Source organism: Micromesistius poutassou (genome assembly GCF_964030765.1).
Source record: "Micromesistius poutassou genome assembly, chromosome: 21".
NCBI lineage: Eukaryota > Metazoa > Chordata > Actinopteri > Gadiformes > Gadidae > Micromesistius > Micromesistius poutassou.
In genome coordinates, this window is record NC_140291.1 from 9,226,554 (window position 1) to 9,250,037 (window position 23,484).

Consider the following 23,484-nt stretch of genomic DNA (forward strand, 5'->3'; position numbering starts at 1 on the left):
CTCTCCTGATAAAATAATTATTATGAACATATTATTATGCGTCTCCAGTGATATTAGGCTCTAGAAAATAAAGATTGGCTTGATTGGGTTGGATAATGAGAATTGATTGGACAATCGACATCCCCTCTCTCACATTGTTTTAGATGCAAGGTTTTACAAACACTGTGATATAAATGTACCAATGTTGGTATATTAAATGTAACAACCCATCTCTCCTGATAAAATAATTATTATGAACATATTATTATGCGTCTCCAGTGATATTAGGCTCTAGAAAATAAAGATTGGCTTGATTGGGTCACATTGATATGCAAAAGAAAGACACACCAACACATTTATCCTTCCATTATTAGGCTTCACAAGGAAAGATGCTCCACAATCCCGTCCACACAGTGATTACAGAGCCGAGGTTGTAATGGGACCACAGTAGTTCAAAGGAACAATGTGGTTTGTTGTGCTATTGAGTAGAGCTGGACGCATTACTTTCCATCAGTTTGAACTGAATAGGCCACTGGGTGGTACTGTCATAGAGGCCACCATCCTACTCAACATCCACGGTGCTATTGGCAAGACTTGAGAGTTGTAAAGAGAGATAGAAGACAAGATCTTTCGATTTTGAAAATGAGGAACCCAAAAAACAACCCCTCCCTCCTCTCTGCTCCCTCCTCCCTCCGTGCCTCTCCTCTTGAGAAGTGTTGTCTTTATTCCCTTGTGATTGACAGGCCAGATTCCGCAGTGTGACAACATTTTCAATACGAAAACACATGCATAATAAATCCACGTTAAATACATGCATCTCAAACGGAGAAACGCAGCTCCTGTACGCTGGCCCAGAGAGGCTGCAGAATGAGACTCGAGCAGGAGCATCATCCCACACCTGCGCACCTCGATCCTCTGCCGTCGTTCCGCCGTCCAATCAGAGAGCAGCACTGCGCGTCTCCTCCGCAGCCTCGCTGGTTACATCCAACACACGCTCCCTTTAACCCAAAACCATGGCTGAAGGGGCAGAAGCCGAAGATGAGATCCAATTCCTACGGACTGTGAGTGTTTGTTTGCATTTTTCTTGTCTAAGTCTGTGTCGGTGTCGGTGTCCGGTGTGGGTGTGGGTGTTGTCTCGATGGGTGAACGTCAGGCTCTGGGAAGGAAGCATCCATCTGGCGTCGTCCGGTGCGCGTCGTCTACCGCAAGCTGCGACAAGCGCAGTGCCGGATGACAGCCCGGGCTGCCGTGCTATAGCCCCGATACATTCATCAGCCTTTCAACCGCCGCGTCATGTCCGCTTATGCTTTGAGCAATGCCTGCAAGCTTCTGAATGACTGATGAGGAGATGCCCTGTCTTGTATGATGGACGGACGACGCGGAACAGTCAAGCCTGACGAAATGTTGTGGAGAGAGAGGAGAATCCGCATCTCTGATTCTCTTCCTGATTATTTATTGGTGCTTTCTGACGATGGTTTAAGAATGATTCAACATGAGAAATGGGCATCCATGTGAAGCTATTTGCTGGGCTGTGGTGGTGCCACACACACACACACACACACACACACACACACACACACACACACACACACACACACACACACACACACACACACACACACACACACACACACACAGATGTTTTCCGTCCTATTTTCCTCCTGTGGGGAGTGGATCGGGGGCGCAGTGCAGTGCCGATCGCCTGCACAGTTTACAGCACCAGGGATGCACTATTCGCCTGGTCATTCAAGGCCATCATATTTGTGTTAGGATGATTTCAAGACGCTTTGCCCTCCCCAGTGTAAACAAGATATGTAGCCTGGTGCTGACATGGTTATTAGATGAAGGAAAAAAGATAGTATGTTGAAAATCAACTCATTGGTATTTGAGTAAAAATGCAAAAAACATTTGCCGCAAATATTTCATTGCTTTTTGATGCTGATCATGATACAACTTTCATTATTTTCCATGGCTGGTCAGACCAGAAACCTAATGCAACCAATGCAAAACATCACTGGGGTCTGACTGAGTCTGTATTATTGATGCCATTTCTACACCAAATCATCAACACATTATTGGGTAACACTTAGTTGCAGGCAGCCCTACAAGATACCAGAGCAAGCCTGCTTCTTTCACATCATTCTTTCTCTATGTTCTATTGCACATTGCAAAAGGGGAGCAATAAAGGCTAATGCAATGTATGAAATATTTTTTATATTTTTTATGATATTATTTATGTATTTCTTGTATAGTGATCCACACTGGACTTCATAGGGGTGCCTGGGGAATCCTCCATGTGAATAAACATCTTATAGCACTGTTATTGAGCAGTTTGGGAACCAGATGCCAGACCTTGCACAACTTCCTTTGGAACACTTACATTATTAGGGCATACTTTACATAAACACTTGGCTGATTGCACTACTAAACTAGATTGCAGTTTACATCAAAATCATCCCACTAATATCACTCTCTCTCACTCTCAGTATAGGCCAATAAGTGAATGCCCAGAAACACACTTGTATTTTAAACTTGAGTTTAGTTTGTATGGATCTGTGTCAGGGCTGCCAACTTTTGGGTTTTCGCTGGCGTGAGATTCTGTAGAATCTTGTAATGCATACCTTATAGCAGGGTCCGTGGGTGTAAATGTTGACTTTGGGGGGTGGCGAGGGGGGGGGTGAGAAAGTGGATGTCGTGAGAAAGTGGATGTGTGGCGTGTGCACGTGTGTAAGCAGGCAAAAACGTGTGTCACACAGTGAAACCGTGAGAGTTGGCAGCTCTGTGTGTGTTTGACTCGATAGTAGCCAACAGCAGCTACATGCTAGCACCAGAACTTTGTGGGATTATAAAGGGTATGTTAGACTGTTTACTTTGTTAATTTGTCATTGTTCTTAATCATTTAACGGTTATTCTTAGTTAGAAGATGTTGTCTCTGATACATCTATAGTTATGTCTCCGACCTAGAAGGGCCGGGCAACAGGAGGCTGCCCCGAGGTTCACACCATTAGCTGGCCATGCGCTAGCTCCGCTAGCTCCTTGTGAACAATGCACCACTTGAGGATGGCATCATAACATGTAATCATTACAATGCATTTGATGTTCTTATCCATTTCCTCCCCATCCCTAGCAGTTGTGTTGCTATGGTTGACATGATGTACAGGGCATTGATTAATGGGGGTAAGTAGTGTGTGTGTGTGTGTGTGTGTGTGTGTGTGTGTGTGTGTGTGTTCAGCTGAGAGACATTTCCTGTCATCTTCATTGTTTTAAAAATGTTTCAAACAATCAATATCTCTTTGACTGCATGGCTCCCAGTCAAGCCAAATAGAGAGTGGTTTCAGATTTCAGTAGGTCATAATAGAGGGGGAATGTAAAGGACATATAGGGTTAAGCACTTGTTGTTTGGAGCCTTGGATGCAATAATGGACCCAGATTTTACAGGTTACATATATATTGTGTTGCAGTCTCCCTCCCCTTGTCTTCTACCATTTCATTTGTATTCCTCCTCTCACTCTTACATCCTCTTGTTAGTCTGTTAAATTGCTATTTGAATACAAATCAGAGTATATGACAACCAGGGTTTGCTGCCGTTTCAATTTAAACACAGAATATGAATATGGCATGTGAAAAACTGGAAATAAGGAATGCTAGATTGTAGCAAATACAATCATGCATCTCTATATATGCATAGTGAGTCAAGTTGTTTTGCAGTATCTTCATGTATTCAGCCTCATTCTTCCTCCTCATGGGATACTGTGTGTGAGGTGAGGGCAGTGTGTTTAATACACATACGAGGTGCACTGATGGATAGGATTGTTCTTGATGTGGTTGACTTCAGCTCATTCACTCTGTAGCTCCTCTGCCTTTACTCATTCTATTCCCGTACATCTGACCCAGAGTTTGGGTGGGGGGGGGGACAGCTTTGTCCAGGCGGTACCTGTTCTGGGGACTACGATGCAGCTCCCATCTCACAACTATTGACGCAGTGAACAGGTCCTCAATGGGATATCCACATTTGTAGTCTTACCTAATTAGTTCACGTCTTATTATTATCTTATTAAAATGCTCTGATCTTTCCTTTAGATTCAGTCTGGCCAATGACACTTAAACTTGTTTCCTGGAAAAATGTGTTCTCTTTATGACAGTATTTTCATAAACGGCCATTTCACCCTCTCCGTTTTCGAAAATAACATTGTGCACACCAAACCCGTGTATATATGCCGTCAGGACATTCCAAAACTGTAGGTGGTAGTGTAACAAGAAGCTCAAGCCCACGTTAGCCAATCAGAATCCCAAATGAAAATGTAAACATAGGGTGCACTTTTGATGCAGGTGTAAGTTCTGGCGCTTACTGTGACGTTTGCTGCCTAAAACTTTTTTTCTCAGTTGACATGCAAATGTGCAACCAAAGTTTTCCAAAATCTCCACTCTGGCCGGAGTTTTTAGAAAGAATCGTTTTCAGAGGCGACACAGCGTACAAACCATGTAAGAGGCACAAAATTTTAGATTTGATCCTTGATAAAATCCTTTATAAAAACAAGAATGGAGACAAGATTATTATGACAAAGCAAAAACAGTTGTCAATGAAATGAAAACAGAACAGACAAAAGTACAAGAAGAGGTATCCTACGCACCAACCCACACTCTCCAGATGTCTTGTGATAGCAGCAGATGCTTAAACATTTGAAGTCAGTTGACAAGCACCATGTCCAACAGCTCTAGTGTTCCATATTGGAAATATCCATAAACATGAGGGCCAACTAGGGATGTCACGAGAACCGATACTTCGGTACCAAGTCGATACCAAAATTCTAAAAACGTGACGGTACTCGTTTTTCTTAGTACCGTAGGTACCGAGGATGCAATTCCTCCGGACATCACGTGGGCAGCATATACACCTACACGGGAACATGGAAGACGGCAACTGCAGCTGCAGTGAGTGCGACGACTCCGCCTCGACTCGTCGATAAAAAGAATAGCAAGAGTCGTGTCTGGAAGTACTTTGCGTTTGCAATGCTGCGCCGCGTGACTGTTTCAGACGGGACCCGTTTCAATGTTGCGCTTCTAAACACGCATGGTACGACTGCGTTCGGCATCACTTACTTAATTGTTGTTTTGATTGAAGACCGGCAGGTTGTAGTGGGTGCGGCGGTGAATGTGTGCGTGCGTATGCGTGTGTGTGTTGCGAGCGTATGCGATTTCAAAGTAACAAACCAACTCAAAGCCGATGCATGCATCCAAAACTATTCGTTCAAAACAAAATAAACAAATCAAAAACAGCGTTGCTTATTCGCTTCAAATACTTTTTCTTTTCAAAACGTGGTAATTAATACGGCGCGGTACCGAGCGGTTGAAAACAATGTTGGCGTCTCCTGTGGCTGCCTTGCGCACCTGGGTTATATTACTTAATATTAGGTTGGAAGTTATGTTTTAAACCCCGCCATGCACGCAAGTGTAAACGCGAGCCGCATAGCTGCATGACTGCCTGCTTTCAGCGCGTATTTAAAAAAATATATTACTTGAACGCTACATGCCACTGTTCTTTTTTTGTAATGTTAATAGTGGTTTATTTTTATTCATTACTTGAAGGCTACATGCGAGTGCCACTGTTTTTTGTAATGTTTAAATGTTTTTAATAAATGAGTGTATGTTGAAGTACATGGGATTTATTGTTTTGTATTTGACCGTGGTATCGAATTGGGTATCGAGAATCGTGGAATTTCACTGGTATTGGTATCGACTACTAAATTTCTGGTATCGTGACATCCCTAGTTGGATATGATTTTTTTTTAACTCTCCTGTATATCTGCATGCAGCAATGCCAATGAAATACTGGTTTCTTTACTGACACATTGTTGGAGCCATAATGGAAATAGAATAGAAGAATGGAATGGAAATAATAATAATTGATATCTTTGGTTAAATAATTGATATCTTTGGTATCTTTGGTTTAGTTTGTACTCTGTCTGGCTCCCCCTGTAGGTCAGTTCTATTATTTCATTTAATCATCTAATGAAGGGATTTAATACACCTGCGGGAATGTGACACAAAGGAGAGTGAGACGGGGAAGCGGGACAGTTTTTTGACCGCAAATGTTTGCTTAAAGAATTATCATTAAGACGAATCATTTTTGTTTGAAGCTTTATTTAATAAAGCACTTTCGTTTAAACTTTGATTCAGCGATTGCTTTACTATGATTTTGGATTGCGCGTCGTTTACCCCGCTCCTATAGTGACCTCTAATCTTGGCAAAAAAGGCCACTACACACATAATGCTGATTTCAAAGCATCAGCATGTAGATGATAAGCCATCATCATTTGGTGCCTTGAGGCGAGAGACAGTAGTACATTTCTGAAGCTTTGTGTGTATTTGACAACTTTCTTGAAAAAACTATGCTTTGCCTCAAAGCGCATAGTCCAGACACAAACCAAAGGACCAAAGCATTTTATCATAGCAGGATAATGCTCCAAGAAATGGTGCTTTGGAATTAACAATTAACAGTCTTTGGCGATGTTCGGATATTAGTGTATCTAGGTAGCTAATTGTGTGTTAGCAACCTAACACACAAGTCATGAATTGATGATTTTATATTACAATTAATGAATACTGTTTCTGGGGGCCCATTTGCCCTCCCTTCTGTCTGAGCAATGCATGCTTTACAACTAGGAGTGAGATTATAGAGCTGGGCCCTGTTTCCCGATAACGATGGATCCACGCTCGTACGATCATTCTTACGAAGGATCTTTCAATGCTTCGTAAAATCTTTTCCAGGGTTTCCCGAAACTCCTCATAACATGCACTGCTCTTATGACGTTCGTAGGCTTGTAGCTGTCTAATGAGTGCAATCCAGTCCAATCCAGTGCTGAAATGGGCTCGGTAGGAGGGGGAGATGCAGGAATGTTGTTGGATTAAACTATATTTTGTGCCAGCAAAAAAATACCTCCCCATCAAGGCCAACAGCAGAGTAGCCTACGAAAAGAATAGACTAATATGAATGCTACAAATATGAAAACACAATTGATTAGGTCTAGATTTTTGAAACAATCTCTGATTTTTGAAACATGCTTTGCGCCGCAAAGAGGGCAGACTTTCTTTGATTCCGCAGAAGGTTTCATTCATTCATTCAGTGATTGGCGTGCCGCGCACTCTCTAGTCTAGAAACTTTGGTGTCAACATTAAAAATGCAATGTTCCATTCATTCATTATCATTCAAACGCAGAGGCATTGACACGGCTATTGCTGTTGCTGGTCTAGATCGATTCCTGCCCATATTGTTGGGCAGGGGTATGATGTGGGCAATGTAAGCGGGAAAGGCACGCATCGCAGCACAGTTTCCCGCAGCAGTCTATGTTCGCTGCAGAAACCACGCTCTCACGGTGATTGTGCACTCCACTAAGGTCAGGGATGTTCGTAACTGTCTAGACACGGTCCAATAATTAGTGAACTTCATCACAGCCTAAAGCGATTACCTTTGTTTACCTTTGATAACCTTTGTTGCGATTGTTTGCCATAAAGCCTACAGTGCTTTATGGCAAACAATCGCAACAAAAAACGCCTGCAGAAATTCTCTGACACCCGCTGGTGTCAGCATGATTCATGTACAGTATGTCTTCTGTCATTGATCAATACGAGGACATTTTAATCACGATGGTTGAATTAAAATCAGAGGGAGTGCAGCTCGAAAGCGACCTCCCACACAACAGCAATGGAATTAGATTTTATTATATGCCTTGTCACGTGGCGTTTGATCGGTAGCCTACATTTCGGCTGCGCATGCATTTTTTTAAATTTTAAATTGCTGCAATAAATGATGTTGACTTATGTTGTTGACTTCTAACTTAAATCTAACAGTAGTCTATGAATAATATATCGGTGGTAACCACTGTTTTTGGGGTATATTGTGAAATTGCGCCAGCTGAACATTCCGTGGTATTGTGGGATGTGTTTTAATAAAACGCATCCAATACCACGGAATGTCCGAGGGACAAACTAGTGAAATGAAAATTGATCGGAAGTACGGAGGCGGGCGGAACCAGGCTACTGCTCTCTGTGGCTATGTGACGATATTACCTCTTAACTATTGTGTGCTCGGTGCTGCTCCCTGTGGCTATGTGAGGATATTACGGCTGAAATATGTCACATCACCGTGTAGGACACTGGACCGGAGGCATCCTGAATGACAGCAGGTATCCATTTCAGACCATACGAATAGTTTCTGATGAACACTATCACCAGGTGAACATCTTCGCAGTGTTTTGTTTGTGTCATGGGCCTGTTTCTGTTTCAGTTGCTTTTCCTGCACTTTTGCTTTCACGTCTGGTAGCAACAGGTTGAAGATAGATCTGAGTCTCTGTGACATCATCAACTCTGCTGGAGACTGGCCTGTTGTCGCATGAGGCGTGATTCGATAACTGAAAAGAAACCTTGACAGTCTGGTTTGTACAAATTCACCTTTAATCTTTCTCATCCCTTCTTTGAACATCTGGACTGCCCTCTCTGCTAATCCATTAGAAGAGGGGTGAAAAGGTGCTGACCTCACATGTTTAATGCTGTTTTGTTTCATGAAGTTCTCAAATTCAGCACTGAAGCATGTGCCGTTGTCTGACACTAACATTTTTGGTAATCCAAAAATACTGAAACTTAAAAATACTGAACCTTTGCTTCTCTATGGTAACCTGTGATGTGGATGACTTCACAGGGTAGATGTCCAGCCATTTAGAGTAAGTATCGACAATCACTAGGAACATCTCACCTTGAAAAGGCCCTGCGTATGCGTATGCTCCCCACATGAATTCTTGACCATGGTGACTCAGGCCATTCCCATGGGTGTAACGGCGCAGAGGGTGGTGCCTTCTGATGCTTTTGACACTCGCAGGACTGCACTTCCCTCTCTACCTCCTGATCCATTCCCGGCCACCATATAATATGATCATGCCAGGCCTTTCATCCTTGACATGCCAGAGTGGGTTTGGTGCAGTAGCTTCAGGATCTTTTGTCTACCTTTGCTGGGTATGATCACTCTAGCACCCCAGAGCACGCATCCATCCCTTGCACTTAATTCCATTCTCCTCTGGTGATATGGCTTTAGGTCGGAATGTACCTTTGCCGGCCATCCTGACAGGACGTGCGTATGTACTTGAGACAATATCACATCTTTGGCTGTCCATCGTTTTATCTGGTTTGTGTCCAAGAGTGAGTCATCAAGAAGATCCATCATTAAGACCTGCTCTTTTGCGTCGTCACGCCCTAATTCAGCCAGAGGCAGTCTACTTAATGCATCAGTGTTTGCATGATGTTTTCCTGGTTTATACACTATGTTGTATTCGTATGCACTCAGATGCACAGCCCATCTTTGGACTCTTGGGGATCCCATTTGCGGTATGTTTTCTTTTTTCCTTGAAGAGTGAGATCAAGGGCTTGTGGTCTGTAAAGATGGTAAATGTTCGACCATACAGGTATTTATAAAAAAAAAACTCCAAACATAACTGCCAATCCCTCTTTATCTAATTGTGAATACCTCTTTTCAGCAGGTGATAATGTGCATGACATGAAGCCCAAAGGACGCTCACTCCCATCTTCCATCTGGTGTGATAAAACAGCGCCCACGCCGTATGGTGACGCATCACATGACAAAATCAATTCTCTGTCAGCAGAGTAATGTACTAACACTTGAGCATAGTTCAGTAAGTCTTTGGACTTCTGGAAGGCCACTTCCTGTTTCGTTTGCCATTTCCAGTGCACATCTTGACGCAACAGTTCATGTAGTGGGGCTAGCAGGGTTGCCAGATTGGGTAGAAATTTGTTGTAATAGTTCAATAAACCTTGACTTTAACTCAGTGACATTTGTGGGAGTGGGTTCTCCACGGGATGCAGCCCCTGAGTGTCCACCCTGTGTCCCAGATACTCTACTTCCTCTTGCAGGAATGCACATTTGCTTCTTTTCAGACGCAGTCCTGCCTCTTCCAGCCTAGTTAAGACTTCCTCCAAATTTCTCAAATGATCAAAGTCATCTACTCCACTGAGGAGGATGTCATCAAGATACACTGCTACTTGCGGAATCCCTTTTAAGAGACTCTACGGTTCTCTGAAATATGGCAGGCAAGGATGCTACCCCAAATGGAAGTCTGTTGTATGTAAACAACCCTCTGTGTGTATTCACTGTCAAATATTTCTTGGATTCCTCATCCATCACTATTTGTTGGTAAGCATGACTCAACTTGGTGAATTGTCTTCCTCCTGACAGTGCTGCAAAAAGATCCTCCATTCGAGGTATTGGATATTGTTCCAGTGAAGACACAGTGTTAACAGTAAGTTTGTAGTCTCGACAAAGTCGTACATGTCCATCCGGCTTGACAATTGGAACGACTGGTGTGGCCCATTCTGCCCATTTCACTGGTGTTATTATTCCTTCTTTTAACAGCCTGTCAATTTCTTCATCGACCTTGGCTCGCATGGCATATGGGACTGATCGAGGACGGAAGAAACGAGGAACTGCATTTGGCTTTACATGAATGGTAGCCTTGGTGCCTTTGAGCGTGCCTAGTTCCTCTTTGAACACCTCCTCATGTTTTCCTTACAACTTGCTGTAGTGTCTTTTTCGTTGTCTCCATATGTTGTATTTTTTCTTTGTGAGTCAGTTTAATTTTCTTCCAGTCAAGGTGAATTTTCTCTAACCAGTCACGCCCTAGTAAGCTGGGGCCATTGCCTTCCATGATGACCAGAGGCAATTTGCAATTTTGCTGCTTATATTGAACTCTGACTGATGCCACACCTATCACATCATCTTGACATGGTCGCCTGTATATGTCTCCAGGTATTTTTCTGTTGGCTTCACTGAGGGGCATTTTGTGTTTTTGTCTTTGAACACATTTTGGAATGTCTGCTTGTTCATGACTGTGAGACTGCAACCGGTGTCTACTTCAAAATGCACATTTTTCTCATTCAGTTTCATCTTTTCCATGTAAGGGTCAACTCTTCTTAGATGCACCTCGCTCATTTGTCCCAGTCTAAACTTCATACTATACAGTGTGTGTGTTTTCCTCTGAGCTATCACTTTCACTTGCCTTCAGGGTCTCTTGCATGTTGTGCGAGCGGTGGTAAGAGCCCCGCTTCTCCTTCCATCTTCTGGTCCTCTACTTTCCTGATTCTGTGTGTTTTTATTCCGGCAAGCTCTTGCAATATGTCCTACTTTGCCACAAGCATGACATTTCTCTTGTTTGAACTTACAGTTTGCTGCATTATGTTTAGTTCCTTTGCATCTGTAACATTATTGTCCCATTCCTTTAAATGCACTGGCCTCCTGTGAGCCTCTCTTTGTCTTCATAAACTGCACGGATGCACTTGGATTAAGATCTTGAGTATTTTTCTTGGCAGTTTCAACTGCCACTGCAATGGACAGCGCTTTATCAAAAGTTAACTCTTTTTCTGCCAAAAGACGTCGCTGTATACGCTCATCATTGATTCCGCAGATGAGCCTGTCCCTCAACATTTGCTGTAGCCTGTCGCCATAGTTGCAGTCCTGTGCTAACTTGCGCAGCTCAGCTACATATCCCAACACAGATTCTTCAGGCTTACGAGTGCGTGTGTCAAACTTGTATCGTTGCACTATTTCGCTAGGCTTTGGATGGTAATGATCTTTTAGCAGTGTCACTATTTCCGCATTTTTTCTCAAGTTTTCTCTTTTGGCTTGTCTGGGCTTAGCAGGCTCCTCATCAAGCTATATGTCGCTGGCCCCACAGCACTTATGAGAACGGCTCTCTGCCTCGCTAGCTCTGTAATCTCATTGGCCTCAAAAAACTGTTCCAGTATTTCACAGTGTTCATCCCACGTCAAGTCACGAGTTTTCGCATCAAACGGTGCATGAGTGCCAATAGTTGCCATTTTCGCTTCTTACCAATTACGACACAGTTCATTCCTTCCTGCCTTTCCAGCAATTTCCACTCTGCTGCCCTCACGTCTGGTCGGCTTCTCAATCCCAAGCAATCATCCATGTTGCTTGATCCTCGTCGCCAAAAAGATGTTGCATCATTTATTTGGCTTATCAATATTTTAGAGCTCCCCCAAGATTTCACAAACCATGTTTCCAGGGGAAACATGGTTTCCCCTCATGTCACCACTAGGGGAACTATAGCTCCCCCTTAATTCGCACACTGGACACTGCTCGAATTGTTGAGACCAGTCGAGCAGTGTGTACAGGTTGGCCCGACCTTAAGAGTCTCCAAGTGGAGCCTTTAGCAGCCCAATGAAGCACTAGTAAATAAGTCAAATCCTGAGAGATGGGTGATAATATATAGTGTTGGAAGCACAGTGTGTCCATTTTGTATCAGTGAGTTGCATCACTGAACAAATATTAAAATAATACTAAAAATAGAAGCTATAAAATCTATATTATCAATTAAAATCAAGGCATCACTTCTTAATGTAACAACTTAGGAAGAGCAAACTGTTCTCTTAAGGCTAATAATAAAATTAAGATGAAATTTGAGATTTTGTTTTTCAAGAATCCAATTGATTTCATAATAAATTATCTGAAAAGAAAGATATGAACATTTTCTGATACCTTTCAGTGAACAGCAGTCTTTTGAATCTAGCAAAAACTCAAATTTTAAGAAATAACATTGAATAAGATTTAGTAAAAAAAAAAAAAAATACTTTTGTAATTGTCCCTTCCACTACAGTTGATTTTTACTTGATTTTCACACACGATACATGTGAATGCTGGAAGTGCAGTGCGCATGTCAGGTGCAGTGTTCAAGAGAAGGCTAGCCTTAACTCTATAGTCCCACTGGAGCCCTTGAATGTCACGTTTAATGAGCGTGGTTGTGAGAGGATAGCGACATTCCTGAGCGTTTTTGAGTAGAAACGCCGACACCCCATGTGGACCAAAGATGAGATGCAAATAAAGAAGTCTATGTTTTTTCAAACGTATCTGGCAACGTTTTTTGTTCAAAGCTTGGCTGCCCGTCTTGTGCTGGTTCCAGAATAACATTGAGGCAAATCTGGAAGTGAGCTGGCGAGATGAAGGTTGGCATCGCATGGCTGCATTTAGTTAACCTTTTCTTTCATCTGCTGTCCCAGGACGATGAGGTGGTGCTGCAGTGCTCTGCCACTCTCCACAAAGAGCAGCAGAAGCTGTGTCTGGCCGCTGAAGGCTTTGGAAACAGACTGTGCTTCCTAGAGTCCACGTCCAACTCCAAGGTAAAGGTTCCCTTTTTACAACATAGAGAACTCTAAATAATTGAAATGTTTGAAAGTAAGTTTTTGTCTTCATCTACATGATACAGATTAATACTTTGTCGAACCTTGACCGATGTCAAAATGTGGTCTAAATCCAGTGAAGTGGGTGTGCATTATATTTGGATATTCAGAACTGTTACCGAGGTATAAGCCTAATTGACTTCACAGAGGCACACATAGCATTTGCTGTCATGTGATTTGGATGATTTAATAAACATCTGTCAACTTCCGCAATTCCCCTATATTAACACCACATACACATATTATGCATCAAATTCTTCAGCATGGTGAGTTGATTGTTAAATCAATTATATAAGCAATGTCCCACTTTGTAAGATGTCCATGGTTAATAGATTTCCCACAGGCCAACAGGTCTCCTCGAGTGTGTCCTAGAGTGCCTGTGGCTTCAGTAATGAAGAAGGGCTTCTATTGAGTTGTGTCACACCACCTCACCAACCTTTTCATTGCAGTGAATGTTTATGTCACAGGATGAATGTGACTGAGACAGCACCATTACTCCACAAAGATAACATTGAGGTGTTTGGTTCCAGCTGACGATACTTTACTAACACCTTCTAAGTATTGAGGAAGCAAATGATGGCGATACTCAAATGAAACGATTATTCCCCTGGATCTGGGGGACATTGTTCTAGCCCCCCCCCCCTTTCAGAAAATGAAACATGTCTTATGAGCCTCATAACTGTATGTATACTACAGTGTGTATAGTCTTAACTCATGACTGTACACAGTATGTATACTACAGTGTGTGTATAGTCTTATCTCATGACTGTACAGTATGTAAACTACAGTGTGTGTAGTGTTATCTCATGACGGTACAGTATGTATAATACAGTGTGTGTGTGTGTGTGTGTAGTCTTAACTCATGACTGTACAGTATGTATACTACAGTGTTTGTAGTGTTATCTCATGGCAGTACAGTGTGTATACTGCAGTGTGTGTGTGTAGTGTTATCTCATGACTGTACAGTATGTATACTACAGTGTGTGTAAAGCCTCTGAAGCCTTGCTTTATGATACATGGTGTGGTTCTCCTTCATGATACATGCTGTGCTTCTTCTTTGAGATACATGGTGTGGTTCTTCTTTGAGATACATGGTGTGGTTCTTCTTTGAGATACATGGTGTGGTGTTCTGTGTTCAGAATGTGCCTCCGGACCTGTCCATCTGCGCCTTTGTTCTGGAGCAGTCTCTGTCGGTCCGGGCACTGCAAGAGATGCTGGCCAACACAGAGGAGAAAGCTGAAGGGGTGAGTCGCTCGCTGCAGTCATGAAGATTTCATGCTTACCCACACACTCAACAAACCCATTACAAGCGGATTCAAACAACACCTACACAGAAACAACCCACACAGCTAAGGTATGAGCAAGCAATGGGGATTGTTTCTCTTTATCAAACCAAATCATACGGAATGAATTCCTAGTTAGAATAGTAGCATGGCAAGGGGCAGAACCTGTTTGAGGGAAAAGGGACTGAAATATGAAATGGTTAGGAATACCTGGCAACTGAAGAGGTAGACATCAGTTAAACATAGAAAACAGGACCAAACACAGCCAATGCCCCTGCCAGCTGTTCCATGGTTCCAGGTGTCGACTCACACTCACCATACGATTAGTTATCAGCATGTGAACACGCCTGCATGGAGTGCACCATGGCAGGGGATGGGCCAAGTAGGGCAGGCACTGCATATCTTCTCTGCAGATATAAGAGAAGCTCATACGACGAGGATTGCCCACATACATACAGATCATTACATAGCATAGCAATATCGTGTCCAATATGCTCCATGAAATGGTAAGACATTTAATCGTCATGTGTTATACAAATGTCCATTACTCTGCCCCAGCAAAACAGTGCTCAATGTGTTTATTATCTATATTACAGATCCAGAGTTTAGTTAATCACCCAAAAGCTTTCATTTGGCATGCACACACTATTTATATACTAGAGCTGTCAATCGTCCTCTAAAAAGATTTGCCAATGCAGATGCTTGTGGTTGTTAAAAAGCTGCGTTGTCCGTGTTAATGGAGAACAGGGACTCTACACACAGTCCTCTTACTGCATCCATAGTGGTAAACTACATTCACAGATCGATAATTACCACTATCTGTTATATGTATTGATCGTTCATCTGGAAGCAGTCTGCGCCGAATGTTAAATTGCACCTTGGTACGTGAATATAGGTTGCTTTTGATTACATAACCCTGTGCAGTTGTATCGCAACAGTTTAGTTTTGGATTCCAACTTTCTATGAAAGAGTGATCTCCAAAACATGGACGTATTAAAGAATGCACAACCACTAATCATAACTCCCCTCATCCGCAAACAGCCATTCGCTACACTGTTTCATGCTAGGACGGAGCATGAGCTGGTCTTCACTACGCTGTATAGGTTGAGTATCCCATCTGTGTTTTACCGGCATCATTATTTTAGGAATATGCTGCAGGTAGTTGCTTGGGCTCTGAGATGGGCTGTAAGTTTCCTGTAATCTTGAGTCGTAACACATGGGACTGTGTGACAGGGGACAGGATTTTGAGTGATCATTCATCCTGTAGGGGGTTTGCCTTCGACCTCTTCTGAATAGAGTGATCCTCCTTTGGCTATTGTCCAGCAGTGTGATGGGCTAGGAACCTCTCCAAGAGCATCAGACAAGCTCTGGCAGACCATGTTCTTATTGAAATCTTGCATGCTTTGTTATCCTTTTTCTATCCATCCGGCTCCCACGTGATGGATTCTAGCTAATAGAGAGGATACGAATGGTTCCTAACATGCTCCTTAGTGTAATGCCCGCCTTTCCTTAACACAGAGGTCGTGCACACTGTGGCAGTTGTTTGGAGTCAGTGTCTCACTTCATTGCTTCCTTTGGACAGCCCGTCTGTGTTTTAAGCAGTGTCCATCTTCTTTGCAACAGGGCCCAGAGCTATGCTGATGTTTGCATCTGTCTCATTCAATAGTTTGCAACTCTATATTAAGACTCATTTTTTGTACTTCTAAAACATTTGGACATGTGTCTTTATCGATATTGTCCAAGTTATTTAAATATCATGGTTGTTGTAACATTTCTTCAAGATGATTCAAACGTGTTTATTGCTCTGTTACTGTAACAGCTCAAAGCATTATGTTGATTTTGTTGTACATAAATAAAAAATAGGTAGGGATTAGAAGATTAATGTTTCGTAAATGTAAATTTAAGTGTCAAAAGCAGATCATTGTAAAATGTTCTCAGTAATAAGCTAATCATTTTCCTCACTGTTATACCAGGTAGTTCCACTGTGGATCATTAAGTCATACTCAGACATGGGTTAAGATTAATTATTATCTATCTTAATTATTGTTAAGTCTTAATAATACATGTGTTAAATTTCAAGTCTAATTTGTTGCTATTTTGTTTAAAGATCCCATGGCATGCTATTTTATGGATGCTTTAATATAGGTGTTAGTGGGCCCCTAATACAGTACTTGAAGACGTTCAAGAAATTCAGCCTTGGTGCAGAGTTACAGCCACTACGAGCCAGTCCCACAATGAGCTCTCCCGTTTTTAGAGGCGGGTCAAGGTGGAGGGTGGGGGTGTGGCCCTGAGCAGCTTGCGGCCACGGTACCATGCGCTAGTGTTTACAGTGGAACACTGAACACTCCGGGTGCTCCGGCGGGAGTCCTGGAGCTCTATATCTAAATAATATCATATTATATTTAGATATATATATATTATATAATATATATTATCATGGTCAAAAGCTGTTTGCGCCTCCGGATGATATTATGAATCTCAAACGACTGTGTCGGGTTCTCAGACGCCTCTGGTGCTTCCACTTCCATGTCAATATTAAGTACAGACTGAACCGCGAAATGGAGGAGAAAGGGATTGTTGCCCGGGGTTGTCGCCCGTTGCTGCGGTAGCGGCGGCTCCGGGCTCCGGCTGCAGAGCCCGGAGAGACAACCCCGGGCAACGGGCAGCGTTCAGCGGGCACCGGAGCCCCGGCCACCGGGCAGCGGGTAATTAGTTACCGGGCAGCGGGCCTCCGGCGGACAATCCTGGGCAACAATCCGTTTCTCCTCCATGTCGTGGTTCCCAATTCCTTCTCAACAATGGCCTAGATATCCCCCACTACGAATCTCGTTGTGGAAATACCAGAGACCTCAGACAACCCGACGCAGTCTAGTCTTTTCACCAAATGGGAGTTTTATGCAAGCTTGCGTTATTGTGTTGTGTGTTATGCGCCATAACACCAACAGCAGAATGGTCATCCAAATAACAAAGAACACTTGTGTTACAGTGTGTGTATTCACACACACACACACACACACACACACACACGTTCGCACGGTCCTAACTCATTGTCTCATTTGCGGGCCAAATTCTCTGGGTGGGCCAAGTAGAGAAAGGGGAGGTAACCTGGCCCCATATGATGTCATATGGGGCCAGCTCGCAAATCGACGTGTTTCAGCGATCCTTTTTTCGAGAAGGAGGAAGGAGCAAGACACCTACTTCTCGGTTTACACCTAATGCAATTTCTAGCTACTGGGGGACCATAGGGAGGCTAGGGGAACTCAACTTAATGTAAGAAAACCTCATAAAGTTAAATGTTCATGCCATGGGATCTTTAAGATTACATTAAATCATTTGTGAATATCTTTCCATCATTTATAATTTATATATGTTAATTATATATATAAAATATAAATTATATATATCATTTCTAATATCTCTTCAATTTTCCTTTCTGAATCCTAGTACATTTGTGGATGAATTCAGTATGGTAGATATAAACAACGCTTACTTTGAGTTTGATTTCTTTCTTTGATTTTACTTTTAAAGTTTTAAAATATTTTAAGATAAGATAAGATACGATTTTATTTATTGCATGTGGGACATGTGGGAAACATTAAAATATTTGTTTAACAGTATTACTTTTTTATGATTCCTAATTAGATCTCACACATGTTTATTTGGTAACTTCCCTCACACTACTATTATGCTCGTCTTTTCACCGTCTATTCACCAATTATTCTCCCTTCCCCTAATTCCCACCAAATGTCACATCAGTGTAGTGTAAGCAGTGCGTTGCGGATTCAGATAGATTGCCGTGTTAATGGACATTTCAATTCAAACTGTCTCCATGAGACCCTTCTGAAGTGCTAAGCTCTCATTATTTAATGTATCTTTTTCGTGTCTTGTAACCATCCAGATGCACACGTTTGCGTTTTGCAATGAATATCTGTCCTTGACTGGGCAGCAATTGATTTATCCATATGGGAAAGGCCTTAGGCTGTTCAGAATACAAGTGAATACGAATCAGATCAGATAACAAAAGGACATTCTTGCTCTATTTGCTCCTGCCAAATCTGGTCAGTAGTGAATGTGCTGCAGTAGGCAAAATGCGGCACTTAGATCAGCAACATTTTAAAGTCCCACTCGGCAAACTGCACAGCCATCCGTCAGCTACTAGTGAGTGAAATGCGCTGTGAAAAGATCAGTTTGGAGTTGACTGCACATGCCTCTGTATGAACCAGTTTAGATTTTAGACCACTCCACAATCAGCACATTTATTTCCTGATTGGTTAGGGGAATCCATCTTGCCTGTCAATCAAAGCTGTTTGAAATACAAAACTCAATAGCCAATAGTCGTAAGGGGAGAGGGAGCAGGGAGGGAACCTACAACCTTTTGGTTAAGTTTCAAAATGGTACAATGACATATTTTCATGACCACTGCCTGCCAACAGTTTTCCCTCTATCTAACTGATAGATGATGTTTCTGTTTCTTTGTTAAACACGAAAGGACACTTACTTTGTTTTTTCTTTCTTCTCTCATTTCCACACAGCATGTAGATGTGGAAAAATGGGTAGGTTTGATCTTTTTTTCCTTACTTACTTCACATTAATCATAACCATCTTTTATCATATCCTACAATCACATTGTATTGATAATAATATCAATATACTTTTTGTGTTACTCATTTAAACGTGACATTTGTCTGATTTGTAAGGTTCCAGCTGATATGAAACACTGTGGCTGCCCCAGTTATTAACCCCTATCACATCCACCGCCATCATTCCATGTCCATGCATACATAGCTACTTATGAACACTTCCTATGGGTCTGATCACATTAGAACAGTTTGACTTCAGTGGAAACAGCTTTTAAAAAGAGAGAGACTTTTTGAGGACGTTGACATGATGATCTGAACTTCCCTCTGTACGATAGTACAAACAACATGTTTTCCACCAATTTATAAAAAATTTCCATCGAAAATGATTACAGTTATGCTGCTAGGTTAGGATCTCTGTGTGAATCTATGCTGGAATGCTGCCTGGATGCTGCCCGGTGTTCAGCGTATCTCAAGCATGTGCTCTTTGTCCTCCCATCCGTGAGGGAGAAGGAGAGAGGGGCTGAAAGCGCTTGGGAGAAAAGCTGAATTTGACTTGGCTTTTTAAATGACATATGACACATGACATAGCGCAGCTATGTCCCCTAGGGACTCAGAGAGCTTACACCTTTCCTAGGATACCACTGCTTCAAGCCCTCCTAGACCATCACACCAACTCCGTCATTAAACATCAAGTTAGTGTATTAGAGTGGAAACATTATACTAAATACTTTAAATAAGGCCAGCCAAAGTTTAGCAGGGAGGCCTGAGAATTATAGGATGGCGGGGGATTGAAAATGGGCTTGCCATCTCCCTTCACTGGAGACGGGAGTCGGAGTGTCCTCAGTTGGGCCAGATGATTGGAGGTTGCAGTCACAGAGCTCATGGACATGGGTCTGACTTAATGTTGTTGGCCCTGTATCTGACCTCCTTCAATGTTCGGAGAGAACCCCCTCAGGCTGTCCTGCTTGGCTTTGGATGTGTTTCTTGGGTCGTAACAGGACATTGTGAGAACGCAAGAGAGGCTGTCAGAATGGATTCTATTAATAAATATAATGGCACTGGGTGGTTCCTTTCAAAGAACCACTCTCCATTGGACTGGGGGAGAGTGGTTCCGCTGTGGAACAGTAGTGTGCCTCTGTTGAAGAGCAGGGACTTAGCCCCTGACCCAGACCTTTACCATTCTGCCCCTCAGCTTGGTCCGGGTTCCGGTCTGCGTATGCTTCCCTAACACTGCTGACCGGCTCCAGGCATGCAGGATTGGTGGTTACACACAGAGTGACCCAGGGGAGCAATAGCACTACAGTGGCCAGTGTCCTCAATCCTCAATCAGACAGGGAACGCATTTGGGGGAGTTTTACCGCATTGGCAGTCAGACGGTACATGACATAACATTAAGACGCTTTTGTTCAAGTGCATTCAACCATGAGTGCAACAAGATATAGATACAAGCGATATAAATAAAAAGCAAGAGCAATTTTTTAATACTTTTTCCACTTAAGGAAGATGAGTAGAGATTCAGCTGTCCTGATGTCAGTGGCCACTCAAAGCCCTTTACAATTTTTGCCAACATTCAAACACACATTCACACACAGACGGCGGTGTCAACCATGCAAGGCAACAGCCAGCTCGTCAGGAGCAGTCAGGGTGAGGTGTTTTGCTCAGGGACAACTCGACCCTCAGTTAGCAGGAGCCAGGGATCGAACTTGCAACCTTCCGGTTGCTAGTCAACCACTCTACCTCCTGAGCCACTGCCGCCCAGTTGTGATGGAAAAGCAGGTAGTTTGGAAGCAATGGAGCGTGGTGGATGGGCTGGGGTGTAGAGTTTGACCACGTCCTGGATGTAGGATGGGCCGAAGCCGTTTACAGTCGTACTCAAGCCGCTATGGCAGCATTGCAGGGTGGGAAGGAGAGGTGTGGTGTGGGAGAATCTGGGTAGGTTAAAGACCAGTCAGCCTGCTGAATTGTGGATGAGATGCAGTCTCATGCAGGCAAACCAGCCAGAAGGGAGTTTCAGTCAAGTCAAGGCGCTAGATGAGAAGAGCCTGATCAGAACCTGGGTGGCTTTCTGGCTGAGGGACGGACGTATCCTCCTTATGTTTTACAGCATGAATCTGTATGAGTGGTAGGTTGCAGCGATGTGGGAGCCAAGGAAAGCCGGTCGTTCAGTTCTACAACCAGGTTCCTAGCTGTCCTTGTTGCAGGCACCACATAGTTGTCAATATTGATAGAAAAATACATCGCATTGATTGAAAAATACACGTAATTCTTTACTTCAGATTAGTAAAAAACTTTAAAAGTGTTAGGGTTAGAAAACAACCAGTAGTCAAAGATGTGTTGATGAGATGGGTGAAGAAAGGAAGAAGGCAGGGGGCTGCCTTCTTCTGAAGAAGGTGAGAGGGAATAGGTTTGAGAGGTCAGGTTGTTGGGAGGGGAGTGGTGAAAAGAGCTGAGGAGAGGAGAGATGGTAACAGCAGGTGGCTGGGGGAATGAAGAGCGTACATCATCTATCTTTGTTTTAGTAGTTGACAAAATTCACAGGCGGAGAACTGGGGGGAATAAGTAGGGGGGAGAACGATTGAATTTAAGATTGAAAGACAGAACTTTTAGCTGCAGAAAGAGAGGCAGAAAAAGAGGAGAGAAGAGATTGCCAGGCAAGATGTGCTTGTATGTGCACCACGCTCATTCCACCTCCCTAGAGTGGTTCTGTTAGCACACACTGACTAAGGCAACAAAGGTGTCTAGGAACGAGGACAGAGTATAGAGGAGAGTGAGTGAGAGGGAGTGAGAAGGTGAGGGGAGAGCTGAAACCGGTAAGAGGGAGACAGAAGCAACGGTTGCAGTGGATAGGGACAGTGTGTGAAAAAGGGAGGTTTGGGAGTTTGAGAGAGGGGCAGTGAGGATCAGCTCCTGGTAAACATGAGGTCAAGTTGAAAGCTTTGTGAGTTGGGGGGAGGGAGAGAGTGAGAGAGCAAAAGTGGAGGTAGCTACTGCTATCTGTCATCTGCTATCTGCTATCTGTCATCACCAGCTGCCATCAGTGGTGGCTGGTGGTTTTTATAGTGAGGGAGGAAGGACTGCATGTTTGGTTGTCATTGGCCTGCTTGCACTGTTAGTGGTGTATGGTGGCATAAGTATGTGAGAATCAAGTTGTTTCAGGGTGTTTTGGTGAACTACAAAATAGGAGGGAGGGATAATTATGTGAATAAAATTGATATAAATCCACCAGTGGCAGCATTGTACTTTGAAAGCTGGTGGGCAGCATGTCTTGGACTGCAAGGGCAGAAGGAAAGGATGCAAAGCCAATTAGTCAAATCAGGCCTACTAAATAAAAAAATCTTTTGGGCCTATTTTTGCCCTCAATGACTGAAGCTATTGGTTGTAATTTGGTTATGTTTATTTTCAGCTACAATTGTTTTAAGAAAAATTAAGACACAATACCAAAAGTGATGCCATTTAAAATGCATCATGATCTGAATCATTCTCTAACATCCTTTCCACAATATTAAACAGAACGATCAGAGTAACAAACAATAAAAAGAACAACAACAACATAATTTCACAACTATTGACATGGGCTGTAAGCCTAACATTGTTTGAGGCAAATGTGGATGTTAATGTTTCAGAATGTTGGTCATGGTGTTATGCCAAATAAGATTGAGGGACTTCATTTATAGATCAAGTCAATCCTCCTCACTGTTTGTGTTGCAAAGATATCAGTGACCTGGTCATACCAAAAAGGATATTTTTTAAGTGATTTCAGAATAATGGCGAGTGTAATGTTTTCGCCACCCTTTCAGACGGCTTAGTAACCCAACGGTGGAGTACTGAAAAATAAGGTCTCAGTGTGTTTATTTTGGCGGACTTTTGGCAGTGGAAACGCCAATATAAGTGAACCGAACCGCACCGCTCGGTGGAAACGCCAGCGAACAGAGCCGCACTGTACCGCAACGAACAGTAGTGCACCGCTCGGTGGAAACGAGGCATACGAGCGGGTTTGTTGGTTCTCGTAGCCTAGAGACTTGAGGGGATAAACCCTCCCTCCGGGCTGCTCCATAGCCAGGGCTCCTGCTTATTGGTTCATAGTGCAGCCAGGGCTCCAGCCTATTCGTGAATAGACGTTGACGCGATTCAGATCCCTTAGCTAGTCCCACCCACTCAGAGGAGGACTTTCCTCCTCTCTCCCATTGACCTGCATGTTATCCACCGTCCGCCAGTAGTTCCCGAGAAATGAATGGGAGTCAATGGAGGCTGAGGGAGGAACGTCCTCCCCAAAGTAATATTCAATAGGCGATAGGGGGTGCTAATGTCCCTTTACCCAGAGAAACGAATATTACATATACAAAGACATTAAAGTAGTCATATTTAAGGGCATTAATTCATTAGAGTAG

At 43.0% G+C, this 23,484-nt stretch overlaps 1 protein-coding gene across 1 annotated transcript in view; it reads left to right on the forward strand.

Annotated features, from left to right (window-relative positions):
- Positions 1-992: 992 nt before the first annotated feature.
- ryr2a (ryanodine receptor 2a (cardiac)) overlaps positions 993-23,484 on the forward strand; it is a gene marked incomplete at both ends in the record, with an annotated part of 147,965 nt that continues 125,473 nt past the window's right edge. Inside the window, 4 exons of the mRNA XM_084485587.1 lie at positions 993-1,040; positions 13,054-13,173; positions 14,373-14,477; positions 19,049-19,069. Coding sequence (XP_084341713.1) covers positions 993-1,040; positions 13,054-13,173; positions 14,373-14,477; positions 19,049-19,069 — 294 coding nt within the window. The remainder of the gene's footprint in view (positions 1,041-13,053; positions 13,174-14,372; positions 14,478-19,048; positions 19,070-23,484) is intronic.